The 20,287-nt window shown below is 38.5% G+C and overlaps 1 protein-coding gene across 2 annotated transcripts in view; it reads right to left on the reverse strand.

Moving 5' to 3' along the window:
- Positions 1-20,287, reverse strand: part of gpc5a (glypican 5a) — an 859,383-nt gene that overhangs the window by 280,343 nt on the left and 558,753 nt on the right. For both annotated transcript variants that reach the window (XM_048598178.1, XM_048598177.1), the window contains exon 7: positions 19,013-19,181. In XM_048598178.1, coding sequence (XP_048454135.1) covers positions 19,013-19,181 — 169 coding nt within the window. The remainder of the gene's footprint in view (positions 1-19,012; positions 19,182-20,287) is intronic.

The raw sequence follows: 20,287 nt of genomic DNA on the forward strand, positions 1-20,287 counted from the left end.
TTATACAGGGCATTGTTGAGGCTATGATTGGAATACTGTATGCAGTTTTGGTCTACTTATCTAAGGATAGATATTCTTGTTATAGAGGGAATGCTGCAAAGATTTACCAAATTGATTCCTGGATGGCAGGACTGATGCATGAGAAGAGATTGAGTTGGTTAGGATTGTGTTCACTGGACTTTCAAGTAAGGAGGGGAGATCTCATAGAAACCTATAAAATTCTAACAAAACTGGATGGGTTAGATGCCAAATGGATGCTCCAGTTGTTGGAGGAGTGCAGAACCCACAGGCCAGTTTAAGGATAAGGGGTAAACTGTTTAGGGCTGAGGAGAAATTTCATCACCCAATAACGGTGAGCATCTGAGATTCACAACTAGTGGTTTAGAAAATGGTTAAGGCCAAAACATTATGTCTTTTCAAGAAGGACATTGATAAAACTCTTCTGGCAAAAGGGGTATCAGGGATTAGGGTATTGAGCTCAATAATCAGCCATGATCATAATGAATAGGCAGAGCAGACTCAAGAGATCAGATGACCTATTTCTGTTCTTATCTTCTATGTTACTAGTTGGATCTCCAAAAATTCTATTAAAAGAGATTTCACTTTCCTAACATAATGTTGATTTGTCCTAATAATAAGTGCATTTTTGAAAATTGCTCAATAACAATTTCTATTACTTTCCTGATGACTAATATCAGACTAAGTGGTCTGTGGTTCTATTTTTTCTCTCTCTCCTTTCTTGAATCACAGAATTACACAAATCACATTTGGTAACTTCCAATATGCTGGGAATGTTCAAGAATCCATAGAAATTTTGGAAAATCATTATCTGCATATCCAAGATCTCTGTAGGTGCTTCTTTTAGAACTGTATATATCCTTAGATCCTAGGGCATTGTCAGATTTTAGCTCTTTGAATTTAGGTCGTACATTTGCTATGCTTATAATTAATAATCATTCATTTCTACATTGTTATTAGCCCCAGCTTAACCTCTGCTTCTGGTATATACCTGTGCCTTCTACTGTAAAGGAAGACATAAATAATTTGATCAATATCTCTGTCATTTCCTTTTACCCCATTATATTATCTCCTGGCTTTGCTTCTCAGGTATCAATATTTATTTTAGTTCCTGTCTTCTTTTCTTATTATTGTAAAGGTTCTTACAACCTGAAATGATTCCTAAAAGTATGGCTGTAAGGCAAGAATATATCTTACAATTAAAACCCAAAGACAAATTGTGGAGATAGGATGGTAGTTAAAAGCAATAGAACTGCTGAGATTAGACTTCTCAATGGGACAAATAACAAAGACTTACTAGGTAAATGACAGTTTTGAAGATAAAAACTTTGACAATCATGAAATTGAAGAAAAAGTGAATGGTCAGAAGATGAAATTGAAGGGTATTAGGGAAGTAGGTGGTAGATTTCTTGCAAAAAAGGTCCAACAAAGTGGGATCGACATAGAGGTAAAGGGGAAATATGAAGATTACAGTGGCTCAAAAAAGAAGTTGAGAGAATGGCAGAGTGCATGGCTTATATTTAAATTACGAGACACAATGTTCTTTCCACTTTGAGTGCAAGGTGTGGTTAGCAGTTGGAAGGAGAAGGATCCAAAGCAGTTACAATTATTCAACATTTCCAAGATAATTTGAAATAATAAGCACCATTGATTATGAAGAAAGAATGAACAGAAAGCTTAAATAGTGTATCATGATCTAGCAGGTGATATTCAAGCCTATAGAGCACAAAACAGATTTCACCCAAGTCAAAATTTATTTCACATAATTTTCCATCCATCAAGAAATGTCATTGTTCATTATATCAGTTCTAATCAGCCAGGAATATTGCTTCATGGCACAGATACTTGACTTTCTTATCCTATTAGTGACTTTTGTTATGGGATATAGAGAAGTAGAACTTTTTGTGAACTGGCACTTCTGGGCCAGATCCTTCAAGTTTCATTGCAGTTGTATCGGATCTGTCTTTAGAATTAAAATCAGCCTTTGAGGAACTTTCAAAGTATATTAAACCAGAAGGGAATATTTATTGTGCTGTTTCTCATATCTGTGTATAAATATTGTTGAAATATGTGTAATGTATGTATTTATATTGTAATTATGACAGTATTTGACATTAATAACTTGCTTTTGAAAAATGATGGGCTTATTAATGCTTCTTTTTTTAACATCACCTCAAGAGTTATTTATTTGGTGATAATTTTTCTGAATAGCACTCACCAACATTTCTCCTGAGGCCTATCTAAAACATTGAAAATTTTCCAACAGATCCCACATATGATAAGCAAAAGCTTCAATATTTACAAAATATGAGAGACGGGAAATGGATTAGCAAATAATAAAAATGTTGCAATTGAAGAAGGCATGCATTAACTACAATACTTTGCTTCTGAGCTTTCATAATATAGTTATAATACTTCCTACTGCTTCTTAGCCATTACTTCACAAATATTATTAAAGAAGAAAAATAACCAAGAAAAACAAGATATTTCAGCCAAAACTTGATAAAATGAGGGCAAATATCATTCACCTTCTCTATTTATTAATGAAGTATATTGTGACATCACCCCCATCCAACCTTACTAGTGTGCCTGAAGATTCTGCTTTCTGAAGATTATAAGCAAACTTGAAATGTTACTTCTTTGTATATTTAGCAATAGTGATGTGCTTGTAGTAAATGTGTTTGGTCTAATACAGTTTATTCATTCACATGTGGTTAACTGAAAGCCATTTCAGCAAAGGAAACAAAAACAATAATTTACCTTAACTTAACAGTTTCACCAATTTAAAGATTTAATGGTCATTTTCTAGGTTTGTATTCACTGACTAGATACAATTCTGTTTATCTTAATAAGCTAATGGTATGTCAATCTCCCAGCTGATAAAGAAGTCTACTACTTCCATTCATTGACCATAATTGCATGAAATGGCAAGTTTCTTTGATGTCTTTCTAAACAATACTAAGACATTACATAATTTAAATGACAAATGATTCGTTTTGTAACAAACATGCTGAGTTCCAAAACTCTGAAACATGCTGGAATCACTTTATGAAATAGTCCTCTGCTTCCCTACAGAGCTTTGACCAAATCTGCATGACAACAGAACTGGAATTTGAAAGCAGAACAAAATTTCAGAGTTTAGATTTTAATATCAAAGATTGGAATGTTAGGTTAAACACCTAAGCATAACAATGCATGTACAGCACTAATCAAAGACAAACAACAGAAATATATAGAGGAGCAGGAAAGTTGACGTCAACTTTCCTGCTCCCCTGATGCTGCCTGGACTGCTGTGTTCCTCCAGCTCCACACTGTGTTATCTCTGAATCCAACATCTGCAGTTCTTGCTAACTCTAACAGAAATGCATCACTTTATATCTAACAATTTATGTTGCAACGAATCATTGTAGTCTTCATGATGTCCAACACAAATTTATCTTCTAGTCCAGAGAAGATCTGCTGAAAACGGCTCACATACTTTACCAAGTAGCGTCATAGAGTCATGGAATCTACAGCATGGAATGAGACCCTTTAATCCAACCAGTCCGACCATGTTCCCAAGCTACACGAGTCCCACCTGTCTGCCCTTGGCCCAAACCCCTCCAAACCTTTCCTGTTCATGAACTTATTACAAAGAATATTTCAAAAAGTGATCAAAAATACACTATAGTTAGTAAATGACAGAGGAACCATCAATTTTACTTTTCAACCCACCTGCAGTGTTTAAATGTGAAGTTCTTTCTTGAAGTAGTTAATAATTCACTACACTGGTCAAGTGTAGTTAGTTAAATGCATTGGTATTTTCATTGGTATCAATTGTGGCATTTTAATGCAACTGTCTTTCAAGTGTATTGGACACAGACATTTTGTATTATTCACAAAACTGCACATGACTGCATTCTTGCTTACTGAAAAATAACTACTTAAACAGAGTCCAGGTCCACAAACGCACACCCAATTAACCCAAAATAACATATCCTATTCTATTCAGTCTCAGGCATTCTTTCAAACCATATTTGATGACAACAGATTCCCTTTTGTAAAAAAATAAATCAATATATTATAAGAAAAGCATACAAGACAAAGATCATATTCCCATTCTCTTTTCTTAACTCAGTCAAGTTCCAAGCATCCTTAATTAATATATCCATCATCTGATCCATTAAGTATCAGGCATTCCATCAGACCACATTAGATGATAATATCCAGCGAAGTCTAGTGTATTAAGCAGTTGAACATTCACTCTTAACTAGAACTTTGAGAGTTGTAGTCTGAGTATTGTCAGACACCAAACATTTCAGTTGACTTTCAATCAGTTAATATTTTCAATGCAGCATAATTCTTATAATGTTCATAACTAGCCTATATGATGAATATGTCTTTGATATAAATGGTCTAATAATTTCAAGTGGGAACAGTTTATTCTAGATCTCCGTGATTTGTTTTAGAATCAATTTAAAAATTCCAACAACTATAATTTAAAAGATACTTTATCAGCTGGGAAGTGCTTTGGGGCGTCCAGAGGTTGTGAAAGGGATGACGAGAATGCAAGTCTTTCTTTAACCATTTTTTTTTTCTGGTTTTACAAATGCCTGCTTGTGGGTGCATAATAAGGACTGGTGTTCTTCAGAAAACATTCCAAAGGTGAATCATGTTGGACTCAGAAACATCTGTATCTCTCTCCGCACATGTTGCTGGACCTGCAGAGTTTCTTTGCACTTTATATTTTATTCCAGATCTCCAGCATCTGCAAGTATTTCAATTTTACTTACTGAGTACTTGTGTTTGTTCCAACCTATCTTTTCTATGTGAACATAGATCTGACAAATGGGACTGATGGGTGGTGCCATTCTTCAGAATTCTATGGCTGAAAGGTACAGCTGCAGGTACTTGGACCTTGCTGAAATTAACAATGATCAGATTCTCTACACCAACTGATTGCAGGCAAAACAGTAAATTTGTAATCAGGGCACTTTAAGAAAGAAGTTAACCATCTTGGGTTGGGGCAGCCAACAAAGGCTGCAGCAAAATATGCCCAATAGCAATTAAAATGCTTAGAAAATCTATCTACTGTGCTGATGCTTTGGTCTGTGCAGTTTGGGTCAGGGTCAAATACACAAACATATGCTCAGTTTTTGCCACGCTCTTTATTTGTCTTGTAAAATTTCAGGGCTAGTATGTCTGGTGGAACTGTCAAAATTGTACAAAGCAGGGATTTATCTAGCTATATGAGAAAATATCTGATGCCTTGTTTATAGTAAGCCAAAGGAGATGACATTTTAGGGATAACAACTGTCATTTGTGGGATAAACTTGCACAAATCCTTTGGAAATTAACTTTTTTTTTGGCAAGATGAGGCCAATTTTTATATAAAGGTTGGAGGTTCTATTTAATTTATCAACTGTCTCCAATTTGTCACATGTTATAGAACAGTGGTCATAGAATCGTTCAGTACGGAAACAGACCCATTAATCCAACTTGTCATGCCAACCATGTTCCCAAACTAAATAGACCCACCCGTCTGCATTTGGCACATATCCCCGCAAACCTTTCCTATTCATATACTTATAAATGTATTTTAAATGTTGTAATTGTACTTGCATCCACCACTTTGCCTGGTAGTTAATTTCACTGACTAACCACTTTCTGTGTAAAAAAGTTGCTCCTCATGTCCTTTTTAAATCTTTCTCCTCTCACCTTAAAAATATGCCCCCTCATTTTGAACTCCCCCACTTTAGCAAAAAGACTTCTGCTATTCACCTTATCTATGCTCCACATGATTTTATAATCCTCCAATTAAGTACTGGGAAGACTTCTGTCAAGGTTATTCCATGTCAACTCTTTCTAAACTGTTCTCCTCCCCTGAGGCATAGTGACCCTCATAGGTTAATTCACCTCCAATTGTGTCTCTCTCTAATGAGAGAGTAGCCCTGTAGTCTGCTAAGACTGTAGCAACTTTACCTTTTATTATCCATACCATCAACAAGAATGCATACTTCTATCTCATAGCTATAAACATTCCCTTAGCTCATCCACTGCTGAAACCCTCATCCATGCCATTGTTACTTCTAGATTGGACAATTCCAGTGCTTCCTGGTTGCCAGCTCATCATCCACCTTACTTAAGTTGTGATCATCCAAAATTCTTCTGCCTATCTCTCAACTTATTCCAAATCACATTCACCTATCAATCTTCACCTACTCTACTTTAAACATTTAAAATCTTGTTTTCTAAGCCGTCCATAACCCTTCATCCCTCCCTCTCTGTGAAGGCTCCTTTAGTCCCACAAGACGATGAGATGTCTGAGATCCTCCAAATCTAGCCTCCCGGACATTTTGGATTTTTACTGTTCCACTATTATAAGTTGTGCTATTAGAGGCTCTGAAATTTCATCTTCTCCCTCTTTACCACACTCTTGTCTTAAGATGCTCCTAAAAAGGTAACTTGGTCATATTTCTTGATTTCTTATTCTATGGTGTGGATGTCACCTGCTGGCTGCAAGGGCAATAAGAGAGTTGGGCACTTCACAATGTCCACCCATCATGCTGTTGTGACGCCATCACTGGGCATTCCCCAAAATCAGGTCTCCAGTGGTAGAATTTGCTCCTGTGCTCAGCCACATCACATAATAGACTATAGCTGCTGCCAGACATGCAACCTCAGAGTCCAGGAATGCAGGTCAAAGGTGCGAGGTTTTCCAGGGGTTATGAGTGATATGGAGAAGTGGTCAGGGGAGTTTCAGAAACAAGGGAAGGGAATGCTTCGTAGTAGACATGTCCTGCCCAATGTCCATGGAAATAAAAAAAACTCCCCCTTGGAGGTTGTAGACATGCTCGCCGAGCTGGTGGGTTTGGTTGCAAATTTTTTGTCACCCTGCTCGGTAACTTTGTCAGTGCACCTCTGGTGAGGCATCGGTGTTCTGTCCCACTTGTTATTTTTATACCACGGTTTGCTGGGGTGTTTGTTATTGCTTCCGGTTTTGTTTCTCAGTGGTTTGTACACAGGGTCTAATTCAATGTGTTTGTTTAGGGAGTTCTGGTTGGAATACCAGACCCCAGGAATTCCCTAGCATGTCTCTGTTTGGCTTGTGTGATTATCAATATGTCGTCCCAGTTGAATTTGTGTCCCTCGTTGTCCATGCGTAATGAGACAAGTGAGAATTGGTTGTGTCTCTTGGTGGCTAGTTGGTGTTCATCTATCCATATTGTTAATTTTCTTCTGGTTTGCCCTATGTAGTATTTCTCACAGTCCTTGCATAATATTTTGTATATTACCCCACTTTTGCCAGTTTTGGTTATGGGATCCTTCACATTCATCAGTAGCTGTCATAGGGTGGTTGCCGGTTTGTGGGCTACTCTGATACCCAGGGGTCTGAGTAGCCTTGTGGCCATCTCTGAAATGTCCTTAATGTATGGTAGGGTGATAAGTGATTCTGACAGACCACAGCAGGAAGACACAACACAACCAGAATCAGTCATTCCTCAGGTTACAGTGGGAAATCCATTGACAGCATTACCTACACCATGACAAAGAATCATGTCAGATAACTGTTGACATTTTAATATTACAAATTCCAAAAGAAATATTTATCTATCAGTTTTCAAGACAGAACAAAACCCACATTAGAAAGATTTAAAAAGGATATGAGGAGCAACTTTTTTACACAGAAAGTGGTTAGTCAGTGAAATTAACTACCAGGCAAAGTGGTGGATGCAAGTACAATTACAACATTTAAAATACATTTATAAGTACATGAATAGGAAGGGTTTGCGGGGATATGTGCCAAATGCAGACGGGTGGGTCTAGTTTAGTTTGGGAACATGGTTGGCATGACAAGTTGGACTAATTATAACTACATTATATTTTAATATAATGTAGATACATAAGTTTTGAGAGCACCTGTCACATATCAGAAAGTGAAATTATATAAAATTAAAGGCATTGAAAAGGCTGTCAATCATGTTCCTTTTTTCTGATCTGGAGACAGGTGTTTTATGTGCCCACCGACCTGTATACCTCTCTCACCAGCAGCAATTAATCCGAAATTGATGTGAGAATTCACAGTATTTCAGCATTGTGGCCTTAAAGTGGCAGGCCACTTGAAGCATCTTAGTGAGAGAATTACATCTACTCATGTTGCTTGCTGCGATGGATTAAGAACTGCACATTATCTGATTTGCCATGCACAAACTATGAGAAATTCTGTTTTCTTTTCAGAAATCTAAGACCTCAAAATAATAGTACTAAGCCCTGATCTTGACAAGATAACAAATAATGCAGTAAAGGTGGTGAACAAATTCAGAAGAGGCAGTGAGAGTGAGGCACAAGGAGCTGAATTTACATTTTTGATTCATGAAATGTGAGTCAGGCTATTTACTGATGTGGCCTACTGACTTTGAAACATCAGTCAATTAATTGGCATTCTGATGTTCAAGAGTCACATCAAAGCTGGAGTTAGGTGGATGCTGAAATCAGCAATCTAGAAAACCTAAGTTAACACAGTGTGGAGCTAGAGGAACACAGCAGGTCAGACAGCATCAGAGGAGCACGAAATTCAACGTTTCAGGTCGGGACTCTTCTTCAGAACTCCTGACTACATTTATGGGGACATCAGCACAGTTCCAGTCACAGTTATTAAGACTTGAATCTCTTACCTCCAATGCCCCATGAATTCAAACTTGTTTCTCCCACACTAATCTTTGAGTCATGCATTTACTTCTTTAATCTTGTTGACTCTTTGCCAATTTGTTTGTGGTTCAGTTAGTATTCTGGAGATTATTACTTTTTGCCTGTTCTTGGAAGGTCCAGAATTACAGCACATTGTCAGGACTGTTAGTCCATGCCTAAAACTGTCTGCAAACTGGCAGACTTTGAAATATGTCATCACCTCAGCATTTTCAGCTCTGTGCATACATCTTTCTGCTGAAAATATATTCTAGAGTGAGGATGCAAGGGTGAGCATGAGAAGGGGAAGAAGCCAGATGCACTGGGGCAGGAACATCAAGGAGTACTCAAAGGAGCACAACCTATTGAGGAGTAAGGGGTTGCTGTGGGCATGCTACACCTGTGACTAAGAAGCCTTCAAGACAGCTGTTAGATAGTTGATTGTCCTTATTATCTCAGGTGTCTCAACGTATGGGAGTGGGAGCCAGCAATCCGCCCACTTCTTGCTTGGACTGATACTAACCATCACAGATAGCAAAATCAGTTCAATGCATCTCCTGGCCGGAAATGAACCTCTACAGCTAAATGTGTTGTGGGTGTGGAGAGGAAGGAGTAAATGGAAGGTATCTTTCAAGGAAGTAATCACACATCTATGCTAACATTGGATAGACACTACAATTCAGTATTCCATTGATTGTAATTAATTGCCACAAATAACAGTACAAGAATTAAGCTGGATGTGAATCTATGAAGATAGGATGTGGAGGCTGCAACAACCCAATTGAGAACTGATTAAACTTATCCAATCAATTACCATCAGAAAAGGTGAGGGTGAAATTGTTGATTAAGTCATTCAGTCCCCAGTGGAGCTCTGTGCATTTTTTGTGGATAATCACAAATGTCAAGCAATATTCTTTTAACCTACCACACTAAGGCAATTTCCAACATTCTACTTTCATTCCTGGATAAGCAATTACTCTTTTCAGACAAATTGTATATAGATCTGAAGAATACCAAACAAAATATTAACAAAAACCCCTGGACTATACATTTCATAACAAACCTTAAACTGAACAGAACCTCTATAGGTCAAACAATTTCAAAGACTTCATTGTTCACAATCAAAAACTGGCTAATAAGTAGTCACAGATTTATCACTGTGCTTCAACCATACTACTTGCTAGATGTGTGATTCACTCTGTCTGAACTACTGAAACGATGTCCATAGTTTGCCTTGGAGACAGTAAGAACTGCCGATGCTGGAGTCAGAGTTAACACAGTGTGAAGCTGGAGGAACACAGCTGGCCAGGCAGCATCAGAGGAGCAGGAAAGCTGACGTTTTGGGTTGGGACCCTTCTTCATTTTTCCGAAGAAGGGTCCTGACCCGAAACGTCAACTTTCCTGCACCTCTGATGCTGCCTGGCATGCTGTGTTCCTCCAGCTCCACAATGTGTTATCTATGATTTGCCTTTATGCTTTTATAGAAGGTTAGGGTCAGAAATTTTAATTCCAGTGTCAGGAACTTGACTGGAGCATTTCTAAGCATTGACTGTTCATGGCATCAGTTGTAAGAATGCCACGTAAATTGCAAAGCGTCAGACATAATTTGGCCTGAAGGCAATCCTAGTATTCAGTTACAGACATTGAGCATATGCAGGAGGCACATTTGAGAAGGACATCGATTTGAACTGTTTCCACTGATTGAATCTATTCTGGTCTCATGGATTCTGCCAACCATGAGATCCAACCGTTGGATGTGTGTAGTGCACTTTGGAGGTTGCTCCATTTAATCACACTGCCCCTAGTCTGTATCTGCTGCATTTCTATCTTTACATTATCTAAGAGTAACTATTTGTCACTTTCAGTAAGTTCCATAAACTATTCATAAACATTCTAACATCTAGAATACTGATAACAGCTTTCTTGTACAGTTCTTTTATTCCTCTCTTCTAAGAGTCTCTATAGTATGTGACTACTGATATCAGAATTACATTGTCATCTCTATCAACATATTATTAACATAGTCAGTCATTCCTATCAGAAAGCATATTTGGCAGCTATGACTGGGACTACTACTGTCTTTGCAAGTGGAAAAGCAGGGAGAGGAGAGGGCACAGTGGTTTAAACATTGATCAATCGCATTTTTGACCTCCACCTTCAGCCACTAATGGAGCCTGTGGTAAACAGCAGAGTTCTCACTCTTCCCTTCAACTAGAAGAAAAGGTCCAGTGAGCCAGGCTAAGCAGGTCTGGCTAGAAGTGGCCATGGATATCATATTCCCCTCAAGAGGCAAAAGATTCTTTCCTCACAAATATCGAGACTCTCAGTTCTGACAGTGGCAACTCTGTTAAATTGCAGGAAGTAACTGAGTTGCATCCCTTTTATGCAACTCTTTCCACTTTGCAGTTGTGCATGGCTTCCTACTGTGTTCAAAGATGTCTCAAATGCTCTGTTTAACCTGTGGATATTTTCAAAGCACTGCAGGAGGTGCAACTTGAACCCAGGCCTTCTATATAGATTGCACTGTGGCTCAGTGGTTAGCACTGCTGCCTTACAGCGCAATGGATCCAGATTTGACTCCAGCCTTCAGTGACAGTCTGCGTGGATTTTACACATTCTTTTTGGGTAGCCTGGTTTACTCCCACAATCCAAAGACTAGTGGATTGGCTATGCTAAATTGCCCTGTAGTATATGGGAATGTGCAGGTTTGGTGGATTAGCCATAGTAAATGCAGGCTTACAGGGATAGTGTGGGATGCTCTTTGGAAGATCGGCGCAGACTTTATGGGCTGAATGGCCTCTATTTGCACTGTAGGAATTCTATGATTCTGACTCAGAGGTAGGGACACGACTAGAGCTCTTCTGTTTATCTCATGCTGGTCATTTATAAATTGCTAATGGCTGGTTCAAATACTCTTGACAAGTTCTACAGGCAATTAATTGGAGACGTGCAGGTTTCAATTTTTCCCTCCTCCTACATGCTCTGAAAATCTAAACACACCACTGAGACGTGCGGAACCAAGGCCACATTTCAGTGTGTGATGTTTTGCTTTTGCACCTGAACTTACTCTCACAGGCAATTGGAAATTCAGTTAGATATTGTTGGAGTCCGGCCAGGGAGTTTGATTTTCAATTGCTCATGGAGAAGTGGTTGGGTGTGGATATATCTTGACAGCAGCACTCCTGGAAAGGGAAATTGTGCTCCAATACCTCCGGAATGTGTTGTTTTCAAAGCAAGATGACAGGGAGGAAGTGGTAAACTGATCACCTCCAGTTAACTGTCTACTAAATATCCTTCAGAAACTTTATCAACGGGCTTGTTGAAGATAGAAACTTTCAAATCACTGATTGAGGATAGTAACTTTTCTGGCACATTAAGATGCAAACTAATGAAAGAAGCCATTAAGTGGCAATTTTGCTGAAGTAACATTGTTGAAAGGTTAACATTTATTCAAGGAGACCAAGTCTAAGATCTTTCCAATGGCCATTTTATCAGTTATCTGCACTGTGAAGCTGCTGGCTTTCTGACCAATGATGGCTGCCATCTGTCTTGAACATTACACTCTAAAGTCTAGCAGTTACTGAGTCACAGAGTCATGAAGTCATACAGTAATGTAGCAATGAGACAGATCTTTGGTCCAACTCATCTGCACTGACCAGGCATCTCAATCTGACCTAGTACCATTTGCCAGCATTTGGCCCATATCCATTTAAACACTTTTTATTCAAGTACCCATCTAGATGCATTTTAAACACTGTAATTGTACCTGCCTCCACCACTTCCTCTGGAAGCTTGTTCTTTACATGCAACACCCTCAGCATGAAGAAGTTACCTTTTCAAATCTTTCCCCTCTCACCTTAAACTTATGCCCTCGAGTTTTGGACCCCCCCACCCCGGGAAAAAGGCCTTGGTTACTCACCTTATTCAAGCCCTTTGTAAAGTCACCCTATCCCAATAACTCAAACACTCCAGTCCCGGCAACATCCTTGTAAATCTTTTCTTCACCCTCTCAAGTGTAAGAACATCCTTCCTATAGAATGGAGTTACCATCTAACCTTCCCTCCCTAGATGCAGAGCTCTCCACTGGCCCACTTAGCCAATCGGTATTTTAAAAATACATCTGTTAACAATGCGGATGATTCATGGGGTCAAGATCACAAAATGCTTCAGGTTCCCCGCACTGGCAGAAAGTCAACCCCAGGTGAATGTTCTAATGTAACGGCTCAAAAAATGCCTTTTAACTTTGCATTCTACTGAGTGGTTGTAGAAGATGTTTTACAGTTATAGACATACACAACAAGGAAACAGACCCTCAGTCTAATTCGTCCATGCCGACCAGATATCCTAAATAAATCTCGTCGCGTTTGCCAGCATTTGGCCCATATCGTTCTAAACTCTTCCTATTCATATAGCTATCCAGATGCCTTTTAAAGGTTGTAATTGTACCACTTCCTCTAGCAGCTCATTTCATACACGCACCACACTCTGTGTGAAAACATTGCCCCTTAGATCACTTTTAAATCTTTTCCCTCTCACCTTAAACATATGCCCTCTAGTTTTGGACTTCCCCATCTCAGGGAAAAGATCTTGTCTATTTACCCTATCCATGCACTTCATAATTTTATAAACCTCTACAAGGTAACCCCTCAGCCTCTGATGCTCCAGAGAAAATAGCCCCAGCCTATTCAGCCTCTCCCTATAGCTCAAACCCTCCAACCTCAGCAACATCCTTGTAAATCTTTTCTGAACCCTGTCAAGTTTCACAACATCCTTCCTATGGCAGGGAGACCAGAACTATATGCAGTATTCAAAAAGTGGCCTAAACAATGCCCTGTACAGCCATAACATGACGTCCCAACTCTTATACTCAATGCACTGACTAATGAAGACAAGCATACCAAATGCCTTCTTCACTACCCTATCTACCTGAGACTCCACTTTCAAGGAACTATGTACCTGGTCTTCTGGGTCTCTTTGTTCAAATGAGCAACCTTCATTCTTCCCATTAAGTTTCTAATTCCTGCCCTGATTTGTCTTAACAAAATGCAGCACCTCGCACTTATCTAAATTAAACTCCATCTGCCACTCCTCGGCCAATTGGCCCACCTGATCAAGATTCTGTTGCCCTCTGAGATAACCTTCTTCACTGTCCACTACACCTCCAATTTTGGTGTTATCTGCCTCCTAAATCCACATCTAAATCATTTATATAAATGATGAAAAGCAGTGGACCCAGCACCAATCCTTGTGGTACACCGCTGGCCACAGGCCTCCAGTCTGAAAAGCAATCTTCGACCACCCCCACCCTCTGTCTTCTACCTTTCAGCCAGTTCTGTATCCAAATACCTAGTTCTCCCTCTATTCCGTGTGATCTGACCTTGCTAACCAGGATCCATGAGGAGCCTGAACCTTTTCGAGTGCCTTACTGAAGTCCATATGATCACATCCATTGCTCTGCCCTCACCAATCCTCTTTGTTACTTCTTGAAAAAACTCAGTCAAGTTCATGAGACACAATTTCCCATACACAAAGCCATATTGACTATCCCTAATCAGTTCTTGCCTTTTCAAATTCATGTAAATCCTATCCCTCCGGATTCCCTCCAACAACTTGCCCACCACCAATGTCAGGCTTATTGGTCTGTAGTTCCCCGGCTTTTCCTTACCACCTTTCTTAAGTAGTGGCACCACATTAGTCAGCCTCCAGTCTTCCAACACCTCACCAGTAACTATCTATGATACAAATATCTCAGCGAGGTGCCCAACATTGACTTCCCTAGCTTCCCACAGAGTTCTAGGGTACACCTGATCAGGTCCCGGGGATTTATCCACCTTTATGCATTTTAAGACATCCAGAACCTCCTCCTCTGCAGTATGGACATTTTTGAAGATGTTGCCATTTAGTTCCCCATGTTCTCTATCTTCCATATCCTTCTTCACAGTAAACACTAGTATCTCCCCCAACTCCTGCGGTTCCACACTTAGGTGGTCTTGCTGATCTTTAAGGGACCCTATTCTCTCCCTAGTTACCCTTTTGTCCTTAATGTTTTATAGAATCGTGTTGGATTCAACTTAATCCTATTTGATAAAGCTATCTCATGTCCCCTTTTTACCCTCCTGATTTCCCTCTGGAATCATCTGACTTCTGTTGTCTATACTTGAAATATATTTCCTTCTTATTTTTGATCAAAACCTTGATTTCTCCAGTCATTCAGCATTCCCTATACCTACCAGCCTTGCCTTCACCCTAACAGGAACACACTGTCTCTGGACTCTTGTTATCTCATTTTTGAAGACTTCCCATTTTCCACCTGTCCCTTCACCTGCAAACATTCGCCCCCAATCAACTTTTGAAAGTTCTTGCCTAATACCATCAAAAATTGGCCTTCCTCCAATCCAGGAATTTGACTTTTAGATCTGGTCTTTCCTTTTCCATCACTATTTTGAACTAATAGTCACTAGCCCCAAAGTGCTCCCTCACTGACACCTCAGTCACCTGCCCTGCCTTATTGCCCAAGAGTAGGTCAAGTTTTGCACCTTCTTTAGTTGGTACAGCCACACACTAGATCAGAATCTTTTCTTGTACACACTTAACAAATTCATCTCCATCCAAGCTGTCAACACTATAGTAGTCCCAGTCTATGTTTGGAAAGTTAAAATCCCCTACCATAGCCACCCTATTATTCTTACAGATAACTGAGATCTCCTTACAAATTTGTTTCTCAATTTCCCACTGACTATTTGGGGGTCTATAGTACAATCCCAATAAGGTGATCGTCTCGTTCTTATTTCCCAGTTCCACTGAAATAACTTCCCTTGATGTATTCCCAGGAATATCCTTTGACAAATATTTTTGTGCCGTTCAATTCTGCAATTAATACAGACAATTGCAATGCAATTCAGGGCACAAGACACAATGATGTACAGAAGACTACAGGATTAGAGGGAAATGCAATAACATAGTGGATGGCTGCAATTTATAACTTGCCTATTTTTGCTTACAAGACATTTCTGCCAAAAGTAGTGAATTGAATAACTAAACAATTGAACAGAAATAAATTTGAGGGGAAGGGGAGAATATTATTTCTGGGTATAGTAATTCTTACATTATATTTGGGCTATTAAACTTTTTTTTCATTGTTCACCATTGTTCAATATGCATATCAAATGTGTTAACTTCTTTATTCCTCATTGGTTAAGGCTATTTTCTCTTTTGTTATTGGTTAACTTGTACTTCCATGCAATCATCTTCTCATGAAATTAATTTTCCTCTGTCACATTCATACAATTTCTGTGAAGACTAATGGTATCATGCAAGAATCCATCACTATACTCATAAATGACTTGGGTTACACATTAAGAAGCCATATATCAAAGTTTGCCAATGACACAAAAAATGGTGGTATCACATTCAGTGTACTTGGGAGCATAAAAATGCTAAAGAAAAGCTGATGGATTGAGTAATTTGACAGAAATCCAGAGCAGACAGATTTTAACACAGCTAAGCATGAAATCATGCGCTTCCTTCCATGGTCAACTCCCTTTAAAACTCGGCACTAACTCCTTTCCTGTATAATATTACAAGAACAAAGTTGTTGGACAATAGGTCAAAGATGAAAATAAGAAATAAAAGAAGAAAAGGAATGAAAAGGAATAGAAATAACAGAAAAACGAACAATGGTACTATTAATTTGTCTGGGTAATTTACACATATTTTCACATATTTTTCTGTATCGCTAGGCAAAACTTAAAATGCATAACTTATATACAGTCAGTGTTGGGGGAGAATACTTTTACGGAAGTAATGGTCATAAAATACAGTACAAGGTAGAGAAATTTCTGCATGTACAGAACACTGACTGATGAATAAACCTCGGAGTTTTATTCTCTTGCAGCAACTGTGGGTCTGTTGAGAGTAAAGATAATGATCGGAAGGGGAGTAAGAGAATGAGCTGCTTTAACAATCAAACTTTCTCTTTGGTGGTATGGGGTTTCATGCTTTTGCCATTTCCTACTACTATCAGGCAAATAGTGAATCCAAAATACGGTGGTCAACCCTAACTGGACTTATTCATGAAGATTTTGTCACATGTCTCACTGTTGTAGCTCAGCAAACAGTGTGTTTTCCCATCTCCAACATTTTTGTAAATAATAACCTAAGTGCTTAAACAAAATGTTTAAAAAATGTCATTTTTTAAATGTTCCCACAATTTTTCCACAGGTCCACTTTCTGTGCATCTTTAATTCCTGGAATCTTCAGAGCAATCCTGAAGGCTCCAAATTTCTATCAAAAAGACCATTTATATCTTTGAAATGGATACACTAGCCCTGTGCTAGAAACAGACCTAGGCAGAAATGCTCACTGATTATTCATCACTACATGATATCTGAGGAAGCTGCTCTTGAATTTAAATTACATTTTTTGTAAATTTAGTATGTTTTGGGGTCACCAGGGTATTTTCCACTCAAAAGAGGTACTGTTTTCATAAGGTTTCAGCAACTTTCTTTCACATTTGTGTACAAATATGGGGTTGAATCTCATGGTTGTCACTGATCTTGCCGCTATCCCCTCTTTCCAACTAAAAAGCCAGTGGGAGGAACCCATGCACCAGCCCAATGGGTGCCCTGTAAAATTTAATGCAGTGAACCAAGTCCATTGTTTCAAGGTTTGACCTCTACCCATATCCTGACAGGAAAGTCGCATCTTAAATGGGTGCCAGCCAATCAGATGGTTCACAGCTCTGTCATCTCTGCAATGTCACTGGGAACACTGGCCACAGTTGGGATTACCAATGGTCACATCACTCTAAGGTGACCAGGTAAACCCAGGCTCAGGGATCTCAAAAAGGGGAATGAGAGAAGGTTGTTGTGAGGTTGAGCGGGGTCAAAGTTGGCCGGTTCATCCAATGTCTCATCCTCGCTGGCCCCAGAAGGAAAATGAAATGTAAAACCTGGAAACGTCTGGTACCGGGCTACCATTTTATGGTATACAAGAGCAGATTGGACACGTACCATTCACTTCCAAGCTTCACTAGTTGTTCCTCCACCTGTCCCCATAAAATTCCAGATTGCTTGGAATGTGCGAGAAGGTGCATAGAAGGAAGGCGATCCACTGGATTTTATGTGCCCTCCACCTTCATACGCAGTAACAGGGAAGCAAAAATAATCAGTCAATAATATACTGACACTGTTGTAAAAATGTATAAGCACATAGATGTACCTGCATTTTGATGGTAATGTTGCAGAACATTTTCTTTTCCGAAAGGAAGGTTTAGGGTTGAACAGTGTGCTTTTAGTTAGGGAAATTAACATTCCTGATCAAAAATATCTCTGACTTACCTGTACCTTCATTCAGGCACTCTTAGAATTCTACTGTGATAGACGTGATGATCTGTTGCATGCAAATTCATTGTATAATGGTATAAAGCAATACAAGTCACTTTGAACTCACGTCATGCAACCTTGTACAAAATCAATCCTTCTGTGACTCGGGGCATTAGCCCAACATACTTCTCAAGTGACATGACAGACAAATTACAGTCTCTCTATACGAATAGAATGCTGATTACACACACAGATAAAATTGATGTTCAGTCTTTTGTAATGTTACTTCCAAATAAACAATTTACATTCGATTTCAACCAGGTCTTCAAATACTTGAGCGCTTTAAGTTCTCAAAAACTGCATCTTTGATTCATAGTTTGCCTTACCCAGGGGTAAGCGCATAACTTCTGTTGATCTTATCTTCCTGCTTTCACTGTCATGAATTGAGCTAGATAATATTTTGCTCAATACCCTTTAAAACAACCATCACTGGATGGAATTTAGCCGTGGTATTAAGTGTGATACATTAGAGGATAAGTTTGCTCAACGCAGACTGATATAATACCTTCTCTAACATTTTTCTAGGAGAAATAGTGCACAAATATACTTCAAACATTTTCAATTGCACATACAAACAAATAGTGAACATTAATTTAACAGTAACATTTTCAGATATCCAAAAGCGTACATTAAGTCATTTTTAAACTCTTAGTTGCACAAAAGGGGACCAAAACTAATTTCAATGACAATTTGTTATTTCTGATTTTCTACATTTTAATAATGATGCTCTGTTATAAAAGAACAAAAAAAAAACTGTTGATACTGTTTGCTTGCTTTCCTTTTATATGGAGACAAATTCAATATTACAACTTTCTTTCCACTGAAGTACTTTTGGTTTTATAAACAACATTTGCATCATGAATAAATTATCTGAGTTTTCTAGAAAACATCCATTTTAAAGGTATCAATGTGGAAAAATGGTAGTTTGAACATTAACAAAAACTCACATTCAGAGGTTTTGAAAGATTTTTTCACTTCTCCGTTTCCTGATCCAATGCAACCATCCTCGTCATCGCAGTCTCCACTGACCTGGATGTCATCGTGATCTACTTGTCCACTGCCTTTTTCTGCTGAATGCCATTGCTCATACTTGGGGATCACCTTTCCCTGCAGCATCTGCGAACAGCAATTTGCAATTATATGAGTACTACTGCTCTTCACCATCATTTTAGTTTAAAACACATGAGAATTATGAAAATGTAACCGAAGACCTGAAAATGTTGGAAATCGTCAGACTGAACTGAATGTGCACTAAGTTGAAAATAAAATAGAAAATAGCAGAAATACGACATCATCAATCACTATATGGGAAAAAAAAGGACTGGCAAATGTATTGTTTATAACTTCAACAGTAAGTGATAAGTTGTTGCTTATTTCAAATATTCTTTCCATTAATTTAGTAAAACTTCATGTTTTTTTTCTGTCTCTACAAGACACATACTTTAAAAACTAAGAACTATTCACCACAAGCTACTGATAAATTCATTCAACTGTCTATGATTCTATTCGTAAAATATGATGCTGTGTCATGAAATGGAGAAATATGATCAAGCTAAAACGAACACATTCTATGACCTTTTTTTAACATTTTTAAATGAAGACTTAATGTATTATTGTCCTACACTTAATTTGAACTGCCGTTTTGATTTTAATTTCTATGGACCTGTGAAAAATATGTGTTAATATTTTTAATCATTTGTGTTGAGTATGCAAATAATTTTTGCTGCCAAAAATGTATCAGTCTATGAACAGAAGCACTTAGTACAGTGAAACCAAACTGATAATCCAGCAACTCTATGAACCCGATCTTGTTTGAATCAGTCACGTCTTTCTTGTCTTTGTTCACTTCAATAAATTGTAGGATTCTGGTGTGTGGACTCTTTTTGTGAGCCCTCAACCTTGGGACACTTTTACTTCACCTCAAAAAATGCATGTCTTCTTACTACCTCACAGAAGATTTTAAATCACATCAGGTGTTTTTTTTTGAGATATGGTTACATTCCTGTTGCTCTACTCAAAAGGTTTAGAAATATGACTCTGATTTTAATTCCAAGCAGGAATTAGGAATTCAAAACTATCTACAAGATATACTGCAGAAATTCACCAAGACTCCTTCGATAGCATCTTGTAGAACCACACCCACAACCACCTAGAAGGACATGGAAAGCAGATAGATGGGAACACCACCAGCTGCAACTTCCTCTCCAACCTTTCACCATCCA

This window comes from Rhincodon typus, chromosome 6 (assembly GCF_021869965.1).
Source record: "Rhincodon typus isolate 14 chromosome 6, sRhiTyp1.1, whole genome shotgun sequence".
Classification (NCBI taxonomy): domain Eukaryota; kingdom Metazoa; phylum Chordata; class Chondrichthyes; order Orectolobiformes; family Rhincodontidae; genus Rhincodon; species Rhincodon typus.